At 35.8% G+C, this 18,770-nt stretch overlaps 3 protein-coding genes across 4 annotated transcripts in view; 1 reads left to right on the top strand and 2 right to left on the bottom strand.

Annotated features, from left to right (window-relative positions):
* Positions 1–10,256, bottom strand: part of LOC123871002 (ras-related protein Rab6) — a 37,469-nt gene extending 27,213 nt beyond the window's left edge. Inside the window, exons 1-3 of one of the 2 annotated variants that reach the window (XM_045914520.1) lie at positions 9,881–10,256; positions 9,471–9,529; positions 7,402–7,561 (exon numbers count right to left, since the gene is read on the bottom strand). In XM_045914520.1, coding sequence (XP_045770476.1) covers positions 7,402–7,561; positions 9,471–9,529; positions 9,881–9,950 — 289 coding nt within the window. In that variant the 5' untranslated portion in view covers positions 9,951–10,256. The remainder of the gene's footprint in view (positions 1–7,401; positions 7,562–9,470; positions 9,530–9,880) is intronic. The other variant, XM_045914521.1, reaches the window with a different exon arrangement.
* Positions 10,257–10,935: 679 nt separating this feature from the next.
* Positions 10,936–16,218, bottom strand: LOC123870996 (protein FAM8A1). Its single transcript, XM_045914516.1, has 4 exons — positions 15,773–16,218; positions 14,757–14,895; positions 13,985–14,111; positions 10,936–13,113 (listed from the first exon to the last, which is right to left on the bottom strand). Exons 1-4 carry the CDS (start codon positions 16,071–16,073, stop codon positions 12,790–12,792), a joined length of 891 nt encoding a protein of 296 aa, XP_045770472.1. The 5' UTR covers positions 16,074–16,218; the 3' UTR covers positions 10,936–12,789.
* Positions 16,219–16,340: 122 nt separating this feature from the next.
* LOC123870892 (beta-arrestin-1) overlaps positions 16,341–18,770 on the top strand; it is a 106,474-nt gene continuing 104,044 nt past the window's right edge. Inside the window, exon 1 of the mRNA XM_045914402.1 lies at positions 16,341–16,692. The gene's annotated coding sequence lies outside the window, so the exon portion shown is untranslated. The remainder of the gene's footprint in view (positions 16,693–18,770) is intronic.

The following is an 18,770-nucleotide window of genomic DNA, read 5'->3' on the forward strand; positions in this document are numbered from 1 at the left end:
TTCACTGAAAAAGTAATTAGTGCTTTTCTGAAGATATATCATGCCTGTATCTATCTGTACATGACCTTTATAGATAGCCTTTCTTTCTTGAGGCATGCGGTTATGTGACACAAATGCTAGAAACAAAACATTTAAATGAAACCCAGCTAATTACTGACCAAACCAATAAATCTAAGCTTTTTACCATTTGCCGCTGGATGGTGGAAGTGATGAACAATTGCTTTAAAAGAGATTTTCGTTTGCTCAGGATTGATCAGAGTGACCGGGTATTAAGTAACGTGATCGATTATTTCAGGATCGCGGTAACATCGCTAAACAGCTATCATGTTCTGATAGACAATAACGTGTACTACAGACGTGATTTCCTTGACAAAATCCATGAACTGGTCAATGCGCAAAACAGTTTAGCAGAACTTGTTATCACACACAATAATTATAATAGAATAAGAGCTCATTTCCAGGCTATGGAAGCCGACATCCTCTGTTCAATGACTTTCCTAGATTCACAGAAGAATCGACGCAGGTTGCTTTGGGCAGCTATCGACTGAAGCAAGCCCGTAGTTACTATGGTGAACAGTACTTATAACCAAATGGTGCATTCATCACAGACCTCGCCGGAGATATCCCAGTGGCAGAAGTTTGGGAGATGGCTGGATGAGATCACCTAGTATTACAAGGCCGCATACAATCCAGGTATGTATAAACGAATTTTGTCCACATTGCAGCTGATCCAGCACTTCGTGGGAGTCAGAATAATTGTACGTGTATTCAAATTCGTATAAAACAATCAGAACAGTAACAAAATCATAAAATCGGTTACAATTAAGTATACAAAGTATATTAATTTTTTGTATAACTTGTATAACACGACTTATAATGGCCCCACAGCCTTCGGGTCATAATGACAATTGCTTCAAATCATTAGTTCTAACAATATCTAACATTATTTTATGTTTCCCAGCCCTTTTAGAAATCAATAAAATGTATGAAAATGACGAATCTTCGATCTTGTATAACTTGGTTCAGAGCAATCCTACAACTTTTCTGCCATATTAACTATTATTCCAAATGGCTAGTTCTAACGATCCATACCATTTTTTTTCGTTGGCCGGCACTTTCAGAAAAGGCCCAAAAATAATGATCTCCTTTGGAAAAACCACAGACCTAGAAAATTTAATGAATATCATGCAGTAAAAAAATTATCGTTATATATTTTATATTGTTATAATTATGTTGGAACTACGAAAACCAGAAATTACACCCAGAAATCTTGTAAATTTCGTGCTGTCTCGATTTCTGCAAGAGGGGTGGTGAGGTGCGGGGGACGACCAACCCCCGACGGTGACGGGGGGCGGAAACTGACAGTCTAAACTGGTCTAAACACACGGGCCACATTTAAACTACACCCGACTCTAAACTTGTCGATAGGTCTAACTAAATACACTGGTACATTTCAACTTGCGTTAGACGTATGCGTTACCTACTCAGACGTTGCCTGTAGATAAAAATATGTCTCAGTTTCAATAGCGCATACATCAAACCCTGCAAGTTGCACCTATTCCTCACGCAATACGCAATTCCTCACGCAATACGCACAGCTTTAATATTATAATTTTTGACAATGTATACTATATGTAATGCCATATCACAGGTCACTCTCTGATTTATTGCTAACAATTTACTTCCAAATCAATTCCAAATGCAAAGAAATCTAAGTGTGTTCAATTCACACTGCCCAATACCAGGACCTTAAATGACATAAATTCATTGATAAATAATCATATGTTGAAAATAAAGGAGAACCCCGTGTTTCTCGGTATAACGTTAGATGCAAAGCTTCTATGGAACACCCACATATCAACACTTGATGGTAAACTCAACTCTGCTGCTTACACTGTTAGAAAAATTTGACAGGTACTGACGTGGAAACTGCAAAAATTGTATATTTTGCCTATATTCACTGTATTATGTCTTACGGACTCTTGCTATGAGATAAAGCGATAGATATTGAGAAAAAAATGTATTACAGAAAAGGACAGGACGTGCAATTTATAATTTAAAACCGCGCGCTGCCATACAATAAAAATATAAGGAAATAAGTACCTTATTTATTATCTTATAGTAGCTTTTAAATATATTTACAACTAGCTAATGCCCACAGCTTTGCTCGCGTGGATTTAGGTTTTTGAAAATCCCGATCCTTTCATTTCCCAGAACAAAAGTTGCCTCTCCGTAATAGCCCGTCCCCGGGATGCAACTTGTTTCTGTATCACGTAAGAACATTTAAACGGATGATCCTTTTCAAATCCCGAGGGATCACCAGGATTTAGGAATGCAATTTCTTACAGCATCAGGGTCAACGACAAAGTATTTACTTGGTATAGATACCTTCAATATCAATTAATAATCGACACTTTTTAAATCCCATTAGCTTTAGTAGTCAGGTCCCCTGCAACATCAGGATTGAGGAGTTGGAATCCAAATTTTTTATTGAACAATGTTGCAAACTTTCTTTATCGATTAAAAAAACTAGCCAAAATTACGCAGTTAGGTTACCTGCCAAATTTCATGGTTTTGAGTCAACGGGAAATACCCTAGAGGTTTTCTTGACACACTCGACAGACAGAGAGATAGACAACAAAGTGATCCTATAAGAGTTCTGTTTTTCGTTTTGAGGTACGAAACCCTAGAAACGTAGGAACGGCATTCCGAACCAGTGGTAAATTTTTCTGACCATTCAAAAACACTTTGAAGTTTACCTAAAAGTTTACAGGAATAAAAATTTATCATTGTATTCCATTCCATTTCATTCTATTCCATTCTGTTCAAAGATAAATAGATTATAAAAATATTTGTCACCGAAACAATAATTTACGATACATCAACCAATATCAATTTTACTGATGACAATCTGACTATTACCAAAGTGAACGACTACTATAATATCTATTATATACGACTAACATAATATGTATTATAAATTGTGTGCCGTTTGCATTCTCACTAAGTTCTCATTAAGTTTGTTTTATTTGGTTAAACTTTCTGGCATTTATATTGTTATGACGTTTAATTGGCAAACAGTCTGTTTATTGGCTGAAACTCAAAAATTCAGCCAATCACAACAAATAAAATATTTTAATAATGATTGATGCAGCTTTCTGTAATCGAAAACAAAATATTTGACATTAACTTGAATGTGACAATGATTTCTGAGTAGGGTTGCCAGAGGCCCCGTATTTTACTGGTTACTGGTTGGTATTTCAGGATACAGAAACCCGTAATTATGAAAATAAAATATGGGGCAAATAAAACTAAATATTTTTAGGGTTCCGTACCTCAAAAGCAAAAAGGAAATAGGATCAATTCGCTGTCTGTCTGTCTATCCGTCTGTCTGTCTTTCCGTCTGTCCGTCTGTCTGTCTGTCCATCTGTCCGTCTGTCCGTCTCTTCGTCTGTCATGTGTTCATGAACAAATATTAGTATTTTCAATTTTCAAAGTAACTAAATATTAAATCAAGTGGGTTATTATATGAAAGGACTTTACCAGTACATTCTAAGACAGATTTTTATTTATTTTTATGCATATTTTTTTTAATGCATAACAGTTTTGATTTCTTGTGTAAAATGTCGAAAAAAAATACCCGAATACGGAACCCTCGGTGCGTGAGTCTGACTCGCACTTGGCCGGTTTGGTTTGGTCAGAGGCGGAGGTTGGTTTTAGGATCTAAGCCTTTTTTTATACAAGTTAGCCCTTGACTTTAATCTCTCCTAGTGGTAATAGTGCAGTCTAATTTCTTGGCCGGTAGGGCCATACTAACCATATAACTAGCCATGACCGAAGCCTCCCACCAGACCAGAAATTTAGAAATGGCCACTGCGTCTGGGAGACCGTCAAAAACCTAAACCTAAAATAATACTTATACTATTTCTTGCATTTGCTTACCAATTTTTTTTGGAAATATATCAAACATTTCGCGCTCGCTTCACTCGCGTTTTGAATTTGTATTACTTGGTGTATGCCCCGCAATTTCGTCTGCATGAATTGAGGTTTTTAAAAATTCCGTGGGGGATTTTTCGGGATAAAAAGCTTATATATTATATATTTATATTTATTTTTCATGTACCAAAATTGTAGTTACAAAGCTAGCTTATGTTCTTTTCTGGGGTGCAAGTTACCTCTGAATAGTAAGTATCAAAATTTTGGTAAAGAAGTATCTTGCTATGGCTAAACTCGTTTCCCTTTCACTTATTTTTTTCTGTATTGAACCAAAAACACTTACGCTCACTGCGCTGCGCTTTTTCATTGTTGTATTTTATTCCACTATCAAATTGAAAGGCGAAATTCAACTAACCAGGTAATTAGCCCATAAAGTTGAGCGAACGTATTTTTCCTCATGACAGGATTCAGTTCCGGCCCTGATAAAACCTCTCCCGAAATCAATTCCTGGCTACGGCCATGGTATTGATACTTTGAAGGTGGAATTACAAGTTAAATGTAATTTTAAGTTAACATGCAAAGATTGTATGCATGAAATGTATAACATTTTGTTTTACAAAATGAAGAGTTTTTAAAAGCTATTGAAATAAATAAATAATCTTTTATTTAAAACCACATTGCAAACACAGTTCACCGATCAAGACCCGGCAACATACAGAGAAAAAATACAAAACATACAAATAAACTGAAATATCTAAACAAGCTTTCAGAGAGAACCACCGCCTATTTCTTCAAATACAATAATAAACAATACAATAATACAACAATATATAAGAAACAATGTCTCCCGTAAACAAATCTAAACCCCGTATTTTTGATGGTAGCCTGTAAATCTAAAAGAGGCAGGTGGCAACCCTACACCTACCCTACACCTAGACAGAATGAAAAATTTGTTTTCATTACTCGGCAGGCCTACTGCCAAAGTTTGACAGAAAGTGTGGCGGTAATTGTGACCTCTGATTGGCCGACTCTCTTTCACTATTTGCTAAAATTGATGATTGCAACAACAATTTTTGCTTTTTTGTAATCGAAAACAGAACACGGACGTCAAACAGGTTGACTAATTGCAATCATTTCTGACCGGCTAACATTGTTCCGCTAGTGGCTCAAACTCACTGTCGCAGCAAGAACATGGTAAATTCAGCCAATCACAGCAATTTGAATTGGTTATCACAATCTACACTACTTATCTACACGATCTAGGAACCGAGAATGCACGAACCAGGGCAAATAGAGATAAGAACAATAATATCATACGTAGGAAATCGACGGGGGCTCGTTGACAAGTATCCTCTTAATTTTTAACTCAAACCAATTGCACAATTGGAAGTAGCCGAAAATACGATACTAATTTCGATGAGATGACAGCATACGAACAAAGTCAAAACAAATGTTCATTCAGATTGCTTCAGCAAAAAAGAAGTCAATCTAATATTATTGTTTCTATAACCTTAACAAAAAGTTATGGAATAATGCACTGAGCTCATGGGCCATGTGACGCGACTTCAAAAACGGCCTTGCTCTTAGATGTGCAGCTCAATGGAGTTATCTCATATACAATTTATGCGCGGTCATACGAAGGCGGCAGACCGGGAGATGGCAGTGTAACGTTACACCACACGGTCACGTAATATTACACTGAGGTTACTCTGACTCATCCCAACCAATGTGAAACTATGGAGTGGGTATAGTAACAGGTTTGACTAGACTGAAAGTCAAGCTAGTGGTTTGTCAATAAAGATGATGTCACACCTCTGTTTAATAATGCTAACTATGAATTAAAAATATTCATAGCGGTACAGTCACCATCAGATATTGTAATCTATGTAAATTATTTATCAAGGATCGATCTACTTAAATGAATGAAAATCTATTTGATTGATGATTTGAGTGATAAATTAAATTAATAATTAATTAACCATGAGTCAATAGTATTATGGTTTAAAATACATAATCCATTTTTATTATACTTATATTAAGTACTAGCGACCCGCCCCGGCTTCGCACGGGTGGACACTACAACGAAAAATCCTATCTATTTTCCGGGATAAAATATAGCCTATACGGATTCGGAAGAATCCCTCTTAGTAATGGTAAAAGAAATTTTGAAATTGGTCCAGTAGTTTTTGAGCCTATTCAATACAAACATACAAAAATACAAAGGTTTCCTCTTTATAATATTAGTATAGATGTAAATGACCCACATTTTACTATTTTACAATACTTTATTCAAAATATTTTCCTGATATAAGTAGGGACTTAACTATGCAGACTACCACACTTTATTTATATATATTTTTTATATTTATTAAAAAATATTTAAAAAAATATACAGAAAGTTTTTGTTACTTCAGTTAGGTATATACAAAATATTTTTTAATTCTACCATAAAGCGCAAATTATGGTGACTTATAAATAAAACTTATTTCTAACTCTGTGTAAATAACAAAATATTGTGCTAATGATATTATTACATATTTATTTATATAATTACTATTAATTAATACATAAGATAGGTACCGGGCTTTCATATTATTTGGACTAGAGAATGCAATGTGTTCTGAATCGTAACTAAATAATTCATCACTGCATTTATGTATGAAATAGATGGCTCTAGGCTTTCAAAAAATAATATAAACTTTTCTGCCTTTAGTTGGTGTAACATGCTAGATAATGCCTGCGACTTCAACTAAACTATAAAAGATAGTCTATGTGTATATCTCTGGGATATTCTCTTAGTATCACTTACTATAACATAACTATAGCATATTACAAGTGTAAATTAAAAATTTATAGCAGCCTAGTAACTAGAAAAGAGCTGATAACTTTCACACAGCTGAACCGATTTTCTTGGATTAAAGCTATTCCGCGCCTTTGATCCAGAGTTTCTGAGTTTTCCAAAACATCATTTTCAAATAAATAATTATGTATCGAGGCAACGTCCATCTTGACAGCTTGACATTTGTCAATTAACATAATATTATGAACCTAATGGTTAGTTAACCTGCTTTTCTACAATAAAACTAGAAAAGAGCTGATAACTATTAAACGGCTGAACCAATTTTTTTGGATTATAGCTAAGAACACTCTCGATCAAGCCACCTTTCAAACAAAAAAAACTGAATTAAAATCGGTTCATTCGTTTAGGCGCTATGATGCCACAGACAGATACACAGATAAACACGTCAAATTTATAACACCCCTCTTTTTGGGTCGGGGGTTAAAAATACTAGATGATGCCCACAACTTCATCTGCATGGATTTAGGTTTCAAACCTAAACCTCTGGAATAATACTTTTAATATTGGAAAATCAGTTCCCATGGAATTTAAAATAACCTAACCCATGCAGAAAAACTGACATGATCTAGAATTTTAGAAAAAAAAGGGATATTATTATCACTTACTGGTAATATCGTACACAACAACCGCCACTGTGGAGTCCCGGATGTAGGAAGGTATGAGGGAGCGGAACCGCTCCTGGCCGGCCGTGTCCCACAGCTGCAGCCGCACCGTGCGGTCCTCCAGATACATTGTCTTCGAGAGAAAGTCTATTCCAATTGTTGCCTGTTAAATACAATACTTTAAGATTGTTATTTATGCTACAACTTTTTCATATTCTATCGTATTTAAGTACTTGATACTGTAAAAAAAATTTCAAAAGAAAAATAAAACCGATTTCAAAAACCACAAACACTTTGTTTTATATTCCTTATTTTTTTTTTTTTCTTTTGAAAATTTTTTATTCCACAATTTTTAGTGGCCCCACTGTACTATAATATGCTATGCCCAGTTAAAACCCTACTGTTTACTAAGCTATTACACTGATCGCGAGCAATTTGCTCTCATTAAGGGGTTCTGTTCTCTATGAATATCTATTCATCAGATCTTCACCAAATTTATATGGAACCACCTGCACAGTATACCTTTTCAAAAAAAAAAAAATATTTCCAAATCCGTCCGGGGTCTTTGAGTAATCGGGGAACATACATAAAAAAAAAGATAAAACACCTCAATAAAGATGGCAGCTCTGAAACAGCTTTGACGTGTGGTCTTTTATCCCCGTACTATGATACATTTTACATAACATACAGAACTGGCAGCAGTCAAACCTTGCGTCTCTACTAGTATCGCGCCCCGAGGGGCTTGAACCACAAATAATAAATGAAATGGAATAAATGGAATAGCCTTAGAGTGAAGGTAAAAATAATAATAAAATTATAAATAATATTTGTGAATGCTTCTTAGCACTATGCCAGTGATCAGTTTTTGTTGCAGAAAGTGTGGATGTAATTTGGCACAATAGGCTCCACAGTCATCATAGAAAATACATTCAAGTCAATGCTTAAATCGTCTTTAACAGATGCTAAGGCCCAAATGATGACGTTATTTATATAAGTTATAGTTTGAACAACTGTAAATATTCAGTAAGTTCTGCTCACAAGAAATAATTTTAAATAATGAGGTAAAAGTTAATTTGTTAGTTATTATGTTTGGGCTAATCTCCAAAACTAATGATCCAATCCTAAAAATTCTTTCACTGATAGATACCTACATTATCCCTGAGTGCTATAGGCTAGAAATTATATATGACATGCAAACAAAGTCACAGGCAAAAGTAAGGGTCATATAAAATACATATTTTCAAAAATACAAAACAATTATCACTTATAGCCAATAACTGTTCAAGCATGGATTTTCAATTAAGAAAACAAATGCCTATTGCTTAATCTTTATCACCAAAACATTCTGTTATCAACTTATCACTAATGTAATTGAAATGGCAATTATTTTAATGTTTATAAAGATTATTCATGCATGAGTTACTTCCTAAATAATAATAGTTGTTCAGCATTCAAAACTGAAAAAACTGAAATTCAAAAATTTAAAAATAAACCAAATTTTTTCTTTTTTTACATTTCATTGCACATTTAGTTTTGAATGTCAAAAGACAATCAATATTTGGTACAGCAATCTAAAGCACACAACACTGCCTGACTGACAGTAAGGTAGTGCTGTGTATCTTATAACCTAAATACCTTCAAAGAAAGAGTGTCTAGCGTCTTCTAGGCAAGCGTGCTCCAATCTAGACCTCATCATGCTTTTTTAAGCATGATTGTCAGCACTAGCCTATCTAACAATATAAAAAAAACTTATCAATCAACAGCTACAACAGCTTCAGATTTTTAATGCAGAATTTCTTTGCAAGTCTCCCACTAAGATAAGATTTTCAGAACTTCCTCTTAAGCACCCCCAGGTAAGATTAGCTAGATAGCTATATATTTCAGGAGAATTAAATATTGAAAAAATGATCAGAAAGTTCTATAGAATGATTTAGAGACACAATGTACTTAGTGTTGTGTAAGTATGTAGCATTGAAGTTTTTCCTATTAAGTAAGATAGTCTGAAGCTTTACAATTTTACGATTCTAATGAAATTTATGATACGATTAAGTTGTAAATTAGTGATAACTCACCTGATAAGTGTTGTCAAAACTATCGTACATGAATCTAGTGATCAGCGACGTCTTTCCCACTGAAACACATAAGTTGCGGGTCAATGCACCGTCTAATCACGCCGAGCCTATCCAACAAAGAATGCATTGACTAACGGGAGCAGCCCGAGCAAAGAATAGCGTGAGAACTGCGGGATCGAGACGCGATATTACTCATCATCTCGAGAGCAACCTACATCTATTATGCTGCGTAATCAATCGTAATTAAGACGTCAAAATCGATGTTCAATCGGACGAGATGCCGTAAAATAGAGGTAGGTCGATGTAGGTCAGTAATTCAATAAGTCTAGACAAATCTATATACGTGTCGTAAATTCAAAAACGATAAATTAAAGATGTACGATCGCCTGGCCAATTTGACTTGAACTCACCACTTTGTTCACCGAGAAATACGAGTTTAAACTTGCGCAAGGGGTTACCGAATTCGCCCGACGTAGACATGGTTATTTTATTATTAAATTAAGTTCGCTTAACTATAATTTCACAGTAATTCTTATCACAGAAAACTACATGAACAATGACAGTTCGTCGGCCACTCCTGCGGCAGGCACACACGAGCGCAGCGCCGCCACGTTACGGCAGACTGACGGCGCTAGTCGCCATTCGAAAGCCAACTCAGCAAAATGACATCATGCTCAAATTGAATCGAATTTCCTTCACAATAAAGACCACTTTTTATTTTGCATAAAAACCAATAAGTGTGAAACTTTATTTTAACAAAAACGTCTCAATTATGTTCGTGAATTCCTGTTGTTGATAATTGATTTATTCCTGAACGCACCCCTAAATTAACCATTGACATTTCAAATTTTTAAGGTGCGTACAGACATCACGACCAGCAGCGTTGCCAGAAGGAAACGAAAATAGATTAGGTACCTAACTAGATACTGGAATAAGTATGGATATTCATACTTTTCGGGTCACTTACCTACCTGCTTATTTATTTTTTCGACTTGGAGACTTAATGATAGTTAGGACTCTTTTGTGATTAGGTGACTTTTTTACACCATATAAAATCGACAAAGTAAATCAATCTTTATATCCACAGTCCAAAAACACCACTGATTAATTATTATTTTTGATTTTTATAGATAATATTATGTCAGCAGTGAAGCAGCATCGTATCCATAGAAGTATGGCATTCTTTATTTCAATATGCGTACTGCTGTCCGCTGGTGTATAATCTTTTTTATGGCTCTGAGGCATGCTCGCCATTGCCACGAGCTCGCGTGATTCTATAGTTTATGGTATTTAAAGCCAAATGCACACTTTCGATAAAATCTGGATTATAGTATGCTCAGCAAATAATGGCATCTTCAGTTTGAAATACATGAATGGTCTGCCCCATACAACAGGGTAGTGCCCTGCCTAATCAACTGAATTACCTACGTAAATAATATTTAGTTGAATAAAACAAAATCTGTAGTAATGTTTAAAACTTTACTCAAATAATATAACTGTACAAAATAATAATTTGAAAATTATCACAAAAATATCATTGAAGTACCTAATATGTATTGTACATAATATTATAATAGTACGCTAGTACATTATAGCTCAGTGAAACCATAGTGAAACTATGCAACTTCAATATCTGAAGTACTTTCAAAATATTAAAGTTACATATTTTTTCAAGTAAAATATTATTATTACTGTTTATCTCAAAAGTTATGTTTTCAACATATTCCATTGGTTTACAGTTTTATCACAATATACACAGGTACAGCTGTAATCGGCAATCTAATATGACCCCTCTGAACCACGTGGCGGGTTTAACCGACCAATAAAGAAGCTCGTGGGCATAGTAAGCGCATAGGGGGAGAAGGGCTACGTCCAGTCCTGCTGTTAGATACCTGAAATTTGTGTTCAATGTTCAGAGGGGCCACAAAGATAGCACTTGACCAGTGTCCACCACCGACGAGGAAGCGAAAATAGTGCATCAATAGTGATACGTGAAACGTACAATTGATGTATGGTTCTGTCAATAAAAGAGATAAATATATCAAAAATTGATCGCTGATTGTGCATTGTCGGCGATCAACTTTTAATATACTACTTCGTCACCGTGGCTAGAGCTATCAAAGATAAAAACTCGCTCAGCGACGCTCTCCTGGAGGTCGAAACACTCGCAGTTTGCGTCGGAATCAAAGTATGTACCTAGTTATGTCTCGGCCGCTTATCCGGGCGACCAGCACGACTAATCGCCCGTCGCATAAGCAAATCGCTCATAGCCCAGCGACAAAACCATCCCAACTATACACTCGCTACTCATTGATCGCCAACTAGTTTCTAGTTTTAGCTCAACTCGTTTCTCGCTAATTGTCGCCGCTCGAACAAGTGCCTCCTGCATATGAAAGAAATAGCTACCATTTTTATTACTTACTTACAAAATTACAATGCTGTTTGATGAGCTATAATAATAATCATAGGACAGAAGTCTCCATGCATAGAACTTTTTTTAGAACACCATAGATTTTTTTTTTGTCATTACACCATTACAAAACAAAATTCCACATTTGAACACAACAAAAGTCCTTTAACACAATGGTTTTAAAGAAAGAGATTTAATTTTATTCTTACCCTATTACATTATATACTTTTAGTTTGTACAAGTACTTAATTCTTTCCATATTCTCTAAATAAATTTCGACTTTCATAAAATCAGAATTTTGATTAAACAAGTTCAATGAGGCTGACATGCATAAATGTAAAAGCCATCGATGGTAAAAGCCTATAAATAAAGGATTAAAAAAAAGTTCAATGAATGCAATATCTTTGGTTACTGGTTAAATTCCTATAAATTGTTAACCCGGTCATTTTTAATTTTTCTATATTTTACAAGCAAACATAGATTAGGTGCTGCTTGCCAGCAAATGTTGAACCAATTTAAATGTAGGTACTTAACATATATGGTGTACTGCAAACTAGGCTTAAATAACCGATGGGCAATTGTTGCGAAACAAACAATCCAATGAATCGATTGTCAATTGTTCAAATGTTAAACTTAATCGAAAGTTCTGAATCTAGTGCTATCCTCTTCCACGGAAAGTATTATGAAAGAGATAGCAATACGTTTAGACCTGTTATTTCAGTTAAGAATAAAAATTGTTAACAAACCTTAGGCCCTAGTAAGTAGTATTACACAAAGAAACAAATACAATGTCATGTCAGTGTCATATGTTCACTGTACAGAATGTACTAGAATGTACTATGGTTTTACAATACACCATACCTCATATCTTATGTATGTCTGTCAAATAAATAATAAACAAATCAAAGACTACGGAGCATGCCGTCTCGGGGGAAACATGTTCTCTTCTACCACTATAACACCACACAATAGGTCGTAACCCGTACGGTTGTGACGGAACACAAATAACACAACACACAGAGGGAACAGCAGAGATATTAGGAAGTTCTTCATGAGGGAGCGGACTAGCGCTAGCAAGAAGCTCAAGGGTTTGCCAGGGTACAGCAGGACAGTCTCCTTGGGTCTTCCTTCCACAGGTATGACGGCTGAGGCTGTGACGACTCGAAGGCCGAGTAGGGCTTTGCCTGGGGTCGCACCGCCCGTCCGTCCCACGCTACCACTTAGACAAAATGCCTGTAATTAGAATGAAAATAAACTAAAAATTAAATTTAATCTTTTGAATTAGTAACTCAGGGAAGGTGAATGCCAAATTCGGACCACCAAGTTAGGTCACCTATGTATGTTCTTGCATATACTATTTGCAAGCCGCAGAATGATAACACATTGCATAACTTTCATACAACCTATTTGCAATAAACATGACATATTGTAATCTGATGTAATCTGTTCCAGTTATCACTTACTTGTTCATGTAACAATAAGCAGATTTCTTGTATTTTCTGTATTAAGTAATAGAATGTATACTTTTACAACTACTAAACCGTGATAGCCTAGTGGTTATGACGTCGTTACGAGTGCTAGCCTAGTTGGGAGGTCGGGAGCTAGATCTCGGGCACGCACTTTTCGAAGCAATGGTTTAACATTTAAGGAAAACATCGTCGAGAGGAAATGTGCAGGCCTGAGAGTTCTCTAGATTGTTCTCAAAGGTATGTGAAGTCATCCAACTCAAACCAGGTCAGCGTGCGGACTATGGCCTAATCCCTTCTCATTTTGAGAAGAGACCCGTGCTCAACCTCACTTCATGAAGCCCTTGGCAACCTGGTAGACCTGGCCGGTCTACTCGGCTTCTGGAGCGAGTTTGGATGGATGCAGTGAAGACTTCAGCGGGGAGAGCAACGCACGCACAACAGACAGAAACGTTTAAGAGCGGAAACCAGCCCAGAGAGAAGAAAGAAAGGAGTGGAACGGGTGGTTTGATTGTATTTACAAAACTTAAATATCCAATTTAAAGTTAGTTTAAAAGCTAGATAGAATTAATTACTCAGAGCATCCTACATTATAGATAGTATACAAAAACCTTTAAATTAAGAAGTACCATAGTTACCTCAAATATGCAGACTAAAGTCCTATAAATGATTTCTAGTAGAAGTATTTCAGATGTCAGTTCTATTGCAAACTTGTAGTCATCATAGTGCTCGCTGAATTTGTAGAAATCAAACTTGTCTAGATCACTGAAAGTATAAATTTTATTCACTTTTATTTATTTCTAGTGCATAAAAAGAACCCCAATGTGGCTATTGGAACCCTCGTAGCTTTCATTTTAAGTTTATCACCACTATATCATACAAATATAACAATTCTGATCATCAAAAGGAGTACAATAGTACCTACATTGAATAAATGATTTTGACTTTGACTTTGACTATTCTGTTGCACCCAATCTCTAACCAAGGACTTATTGTCATTTATTTTATTTTTATTATCAAACTAAACTAAAACAAAAATATCTAAATGTATTGCTATCCCTTTCACAAAGCTTGCTGCGGAAAAGGGCCGAAAGCATGAGATTTAGACGTATCAATTTTGGACTGTCTTGTTGGATTCAGTTAACCGTCGGTAAGTTTTTAATTTTTGTGGTGGCCATTTTGAAATTTGTATTATTTGTTCGGCAATAGACATACACATTCTGTGAAAATTTCTCTCTCTCCTATTGCGGTTTACGAGACAGGGATGTAGGATGAGGGACTAACAGACTGATGGACAGCTGAAGTTTAGTAGTAAGGCCCTTGGATCCCTTGGGGTAAACTTAAAAAGACCATGAAATTTTTGACATTAGCCTTAATGTGGGCCGAATATAAGAAAACATGGATACTTACATCAATTCAAACATATCCACAGCTATGAAGGTAACAAGGAGCTTAAGTATAAATAGGAGCATGAAATCAATTAACTCAGCCAAAATTCTTTTGTACAATGATGGTATTACATATTCAAATCCCCCATGACTTGCTATTGCTGAAATTTAAATTAAATTGATTATATTTTACAAAAATCCAAAATTAAATAGATGCATTATTGAAAAATTTGTAATTTGTTAACTCTTGACTAGCTTGTATGTAACTTCATCTACATAGATTTTAATATTATTTACTGCTTCAAAATAAAACATTATTCTTGATGGAATTAACTTCAAAATGATAATTTTTTATACAAACTTATTTACAATCTCTATTTTATTACCTTAGGAGTGGGATTTCTGAAAATTCTTTATTAATATGAGTTATGCCTAAGTAGATACAAAGTCTCAAGTTTCTTGACTAAACTGAATCTTTATTCGTCATTCAGTCCCTGTTGCCTTTGATACCACATCCTGTCAACTATGCTGGATCTACTAATTCACAACTTTACAAGAGAGCAATTTAAAGTCCCATAAAAAGGTAAGCTAAGGATTAAGTATGAAATTTAAAATTAGAATTAACTAGCTTACACCCAACTTTGTCTGCATAGACTACACCTTTATTATACCCCCTTATTTATAGGGGTTGAATTTTCAAAAATCCTTCCTGTTATTTAGCTATCTGCATGTCAAATTTCAGCCTGATCCATCCAGTAGTTTAAGCTGTGCGTTGGTAGATCAGTCAGTTAGTCAATCAGTCACCTTTTCCATTTATATTATTAGATTATAACACTAATAAAAAATGAATTTAACATACTACCTGCCCTACTTGAGGTACAATCCTATGTAATTTCTGAAAAACCTTTTTTACATATTTGAGACAACATTACAAGTTTGTAAACATGATAGTTTACAAACTTTTAATTACGCATGGGGGCTCCAAGCTGTTTGTTGATATGGCTGTTAGTTTCCACTATAATTACAATACAAACATACTTTGTGCTGGAGATTGCGGTTCTGCCGGGGCCTGGTTATCAGCTGGTAGTCTTGGAGGAGCAGGAACTTGGAATGGCAACTGTTGTCCTTGAAATTGGTAGTTGTTATTGAGCAACGGCACATTAGTCGTAGTGCTCTGCAGCCCCTGCAGTGTCATCATGTAATAAGGAAAACATGTCGATAAATTCTGGTACATTTGCGCTTGCTGTATCCACAATCTCAGAGCCTTGAAGTAAAGTTCGCGCTCCGACGTCTCGTTCGCCGGTTCACCATTTTCCACAAGTCTTTCGGTGTCCGACATTGTGAATTAACTACATGAATGTGATGAAACAACGAATTTTCGAGCAAGTTATTACAATAGGAACACGTCAGTTTTGTTATTTTCCTGAAGAGTACCTATGTCTTTTTTTTCTGCTAAAAATACAAATGTCAGATTCAATTGTCAATCACAGACTACGAATAGGCCCCATCATGGGGCCCCATCCTTGTCTATGGTCATAGATCATGTTGATATTGTTCTCTATGGAGATTTTCCCTCTGGCAAGATTCCACAGGGTTGCGAAGGGCAACAATGCTAAACAAACGTCAGGCATGCTTGTCATCTGTCCACCGGATGCGTGCGCAATTCTCTTGATTTTGTGGAGTGTGGTGTGATCATTGGTGTAAATGCAAAGAGATTCTTCATTTGGACCCAAATTGTGTGTTACGTGGTTGTTTTTATTTCTCATAGTCTCCAGCCATCGTGCAATAATACATTAACTTTAGTGTAGTGTTTACTTACATTCGTGGTGAACGCGAAAGTGACCGGATCAATCGGTATAATTTACTGTATTATCGCCCAGTACTATGCGATGAGCACGATGGGTGACTGTTGATGTAGATTAAAGAAAACCAGACACGCGTTTCGTGAGCAGCTATCCGTAAGTATTCACGGTTTTAAAAATTTATTTAACTGCGTACTTAAACACGTACGAACTTACGAATTAAATGTTACACCTATAGGAAAACTATGTTATAAAACGGTATTTTGCAAGTAACGGTTACAGCTAAACCTTACATGATAATCGTGATAATCTTTTTACGAATCCTGCGAGTAAAAACTGCGTCCTAGCAGCCTTGGGATGTTTTTGCGCCAGTGTATTAAAGTGGGTCACTATACACTTCTCTAAACTGCACGCTCAATATTTGCTGATTCATTAAGTAGTGTGGTAAGTACCAAATATTAATTTCAGAACAATTTTATTTTATTTATTAACATTGGTGTTAAATTATATCACTTATGTTTACAAAAATTCTTATCTATCTAAGTAGGTACTTAATAAAAAATTAAAAAAAAAACCTTATCTATATTTACTGAAATACTGAACTGAAAATCACTCTCATTTATTTATTTTTCTCATTTTATCTTATTTTTAAACAACAAACGTCAAGTTGAATTTACCAATCTGATTTGGCAACTGCTGATAACATAACTTAAATGAAACTTCTTAGTAAATCAGTTAGGTGCTCAGTCTTCTATCTTATCTTGCTTGCACTTGGCGCGTGTATGACGCGCTGTTGCAGTTGCATAGCACACAGCATAGGTCAATCTTGTTTGAAGAAAAAACATAGCTCCAGAAAGTTAGCCTAGCTGAGCACAGCACACCGCAGCATAACTAACTGTTGGTTGGTCATTTTTGGTCCCTGATGAACTCTTTCAAAGTCCAAGCTGAACAAGCTATGTAACACAGCATAGCAGATTAAAACTAGCGATTGCGTAAGGAATTCTGCTATACTATCCAAAACGCGATAGCTAACGTTGGCCATGCAGCCACTTTAGGGATTGGACAGCTGGTCCTGTATGCCAGATGGCTTGTGAGCAAAATCTAGTTGTTTCTGCACTCCTTAGAATCATTAAGCTAGCGTGATAGGCAGAGGAGACAATGGCGTCATGTTTTATTTTACAGTTTAGTGACCCAAAGAAGCACAGGAAGTTATAAAAACATCGGAGGAAGACTTTTGCCAAGTTGTGGGACAGTACAGACTTATAGATTAGAATCAAAGAGGTGTTATCTCAGGAATTGATTTCATAGTTCATCATGATCAACCCATTGTTGGCTCACTACTAAGCACCGGTCTCCTCTCAGAATTAGAAGGGTTTGACCATAGTCCACCACGCTAGCCAAGTGTGGATTGGCAGACTTCAAACAACTTTGAGAACATTATGGAGAACCCTCAGGCATGCAGGTGTCCTCACGATGTTTTCTTTCACTGTTAATCCAAGTAATATTAAATTGCATAAAACACACTTAAAGATTTATTTTTCTTTTTACGAAAAGTTAGTTAGAGATGCGTGCCCAGGATAAGCAGAGATAACCTAGTTAGTGGTTTGTCGGCCTTCTAATAATCCGGGTGGTTGGAGGGTCATAGTTATCCAAGTATAGCCAGCTTTTGAGTCCTTGGTTGCATCAAACAAGAGCACCAATTCCTTGAAAAAACGAGCGTTTAAATAAATATACATATTAGTGTAAGAGTTTCTATCTACAATTTAATAATTCAACCATTCAAAGGGCCGGCGCCGATTGTCCTAATTAATATTTACTGCGCAAACGCACGCGACTGCACGGCGCATTGCAGGACACTTACTCATTGCACGCTGCCCTTTCGTGACGCGAATTGTGACGTGCTCCACAGTGGACACTGACTGCGAGTTGTAATGCTTTATCTGAAGGAATACTCTATAGGTTACCGCATCTCAGTTTCTAAGTAATCTCTACATAGGTATTAGTGTAAAACAAACTCGTTTCCGGCCGTCTGTTCCTACTATAGGTAGGTACGCCTTTAAGTAAACTACGCGACAGATTTTAATGCGGTTTGCATCGATACATAGAATGATTCAAGACGTACGATGTTTAGTTTAATATTGTTTTGTGTTAATTTGTTGAAATATGACGATAATTCGATAATTTTTCAAGATGTCTGAAGAAATCAAGCCGACTGAGAGCTTTCATCGAAAATG

This window comes from Maniola jurtina, chromosome 2, assembly GCF_905333055.1.
Source record: "Maniola jurtina chromosome 2, ilManJurt1.1, whole genome shotgun sequence".
NCBI lineage: Eukaryota > Metazoa > Arthropoda > Insecta > Lepidoptera > Nymphalidae > Maniola > Maniola jurtina.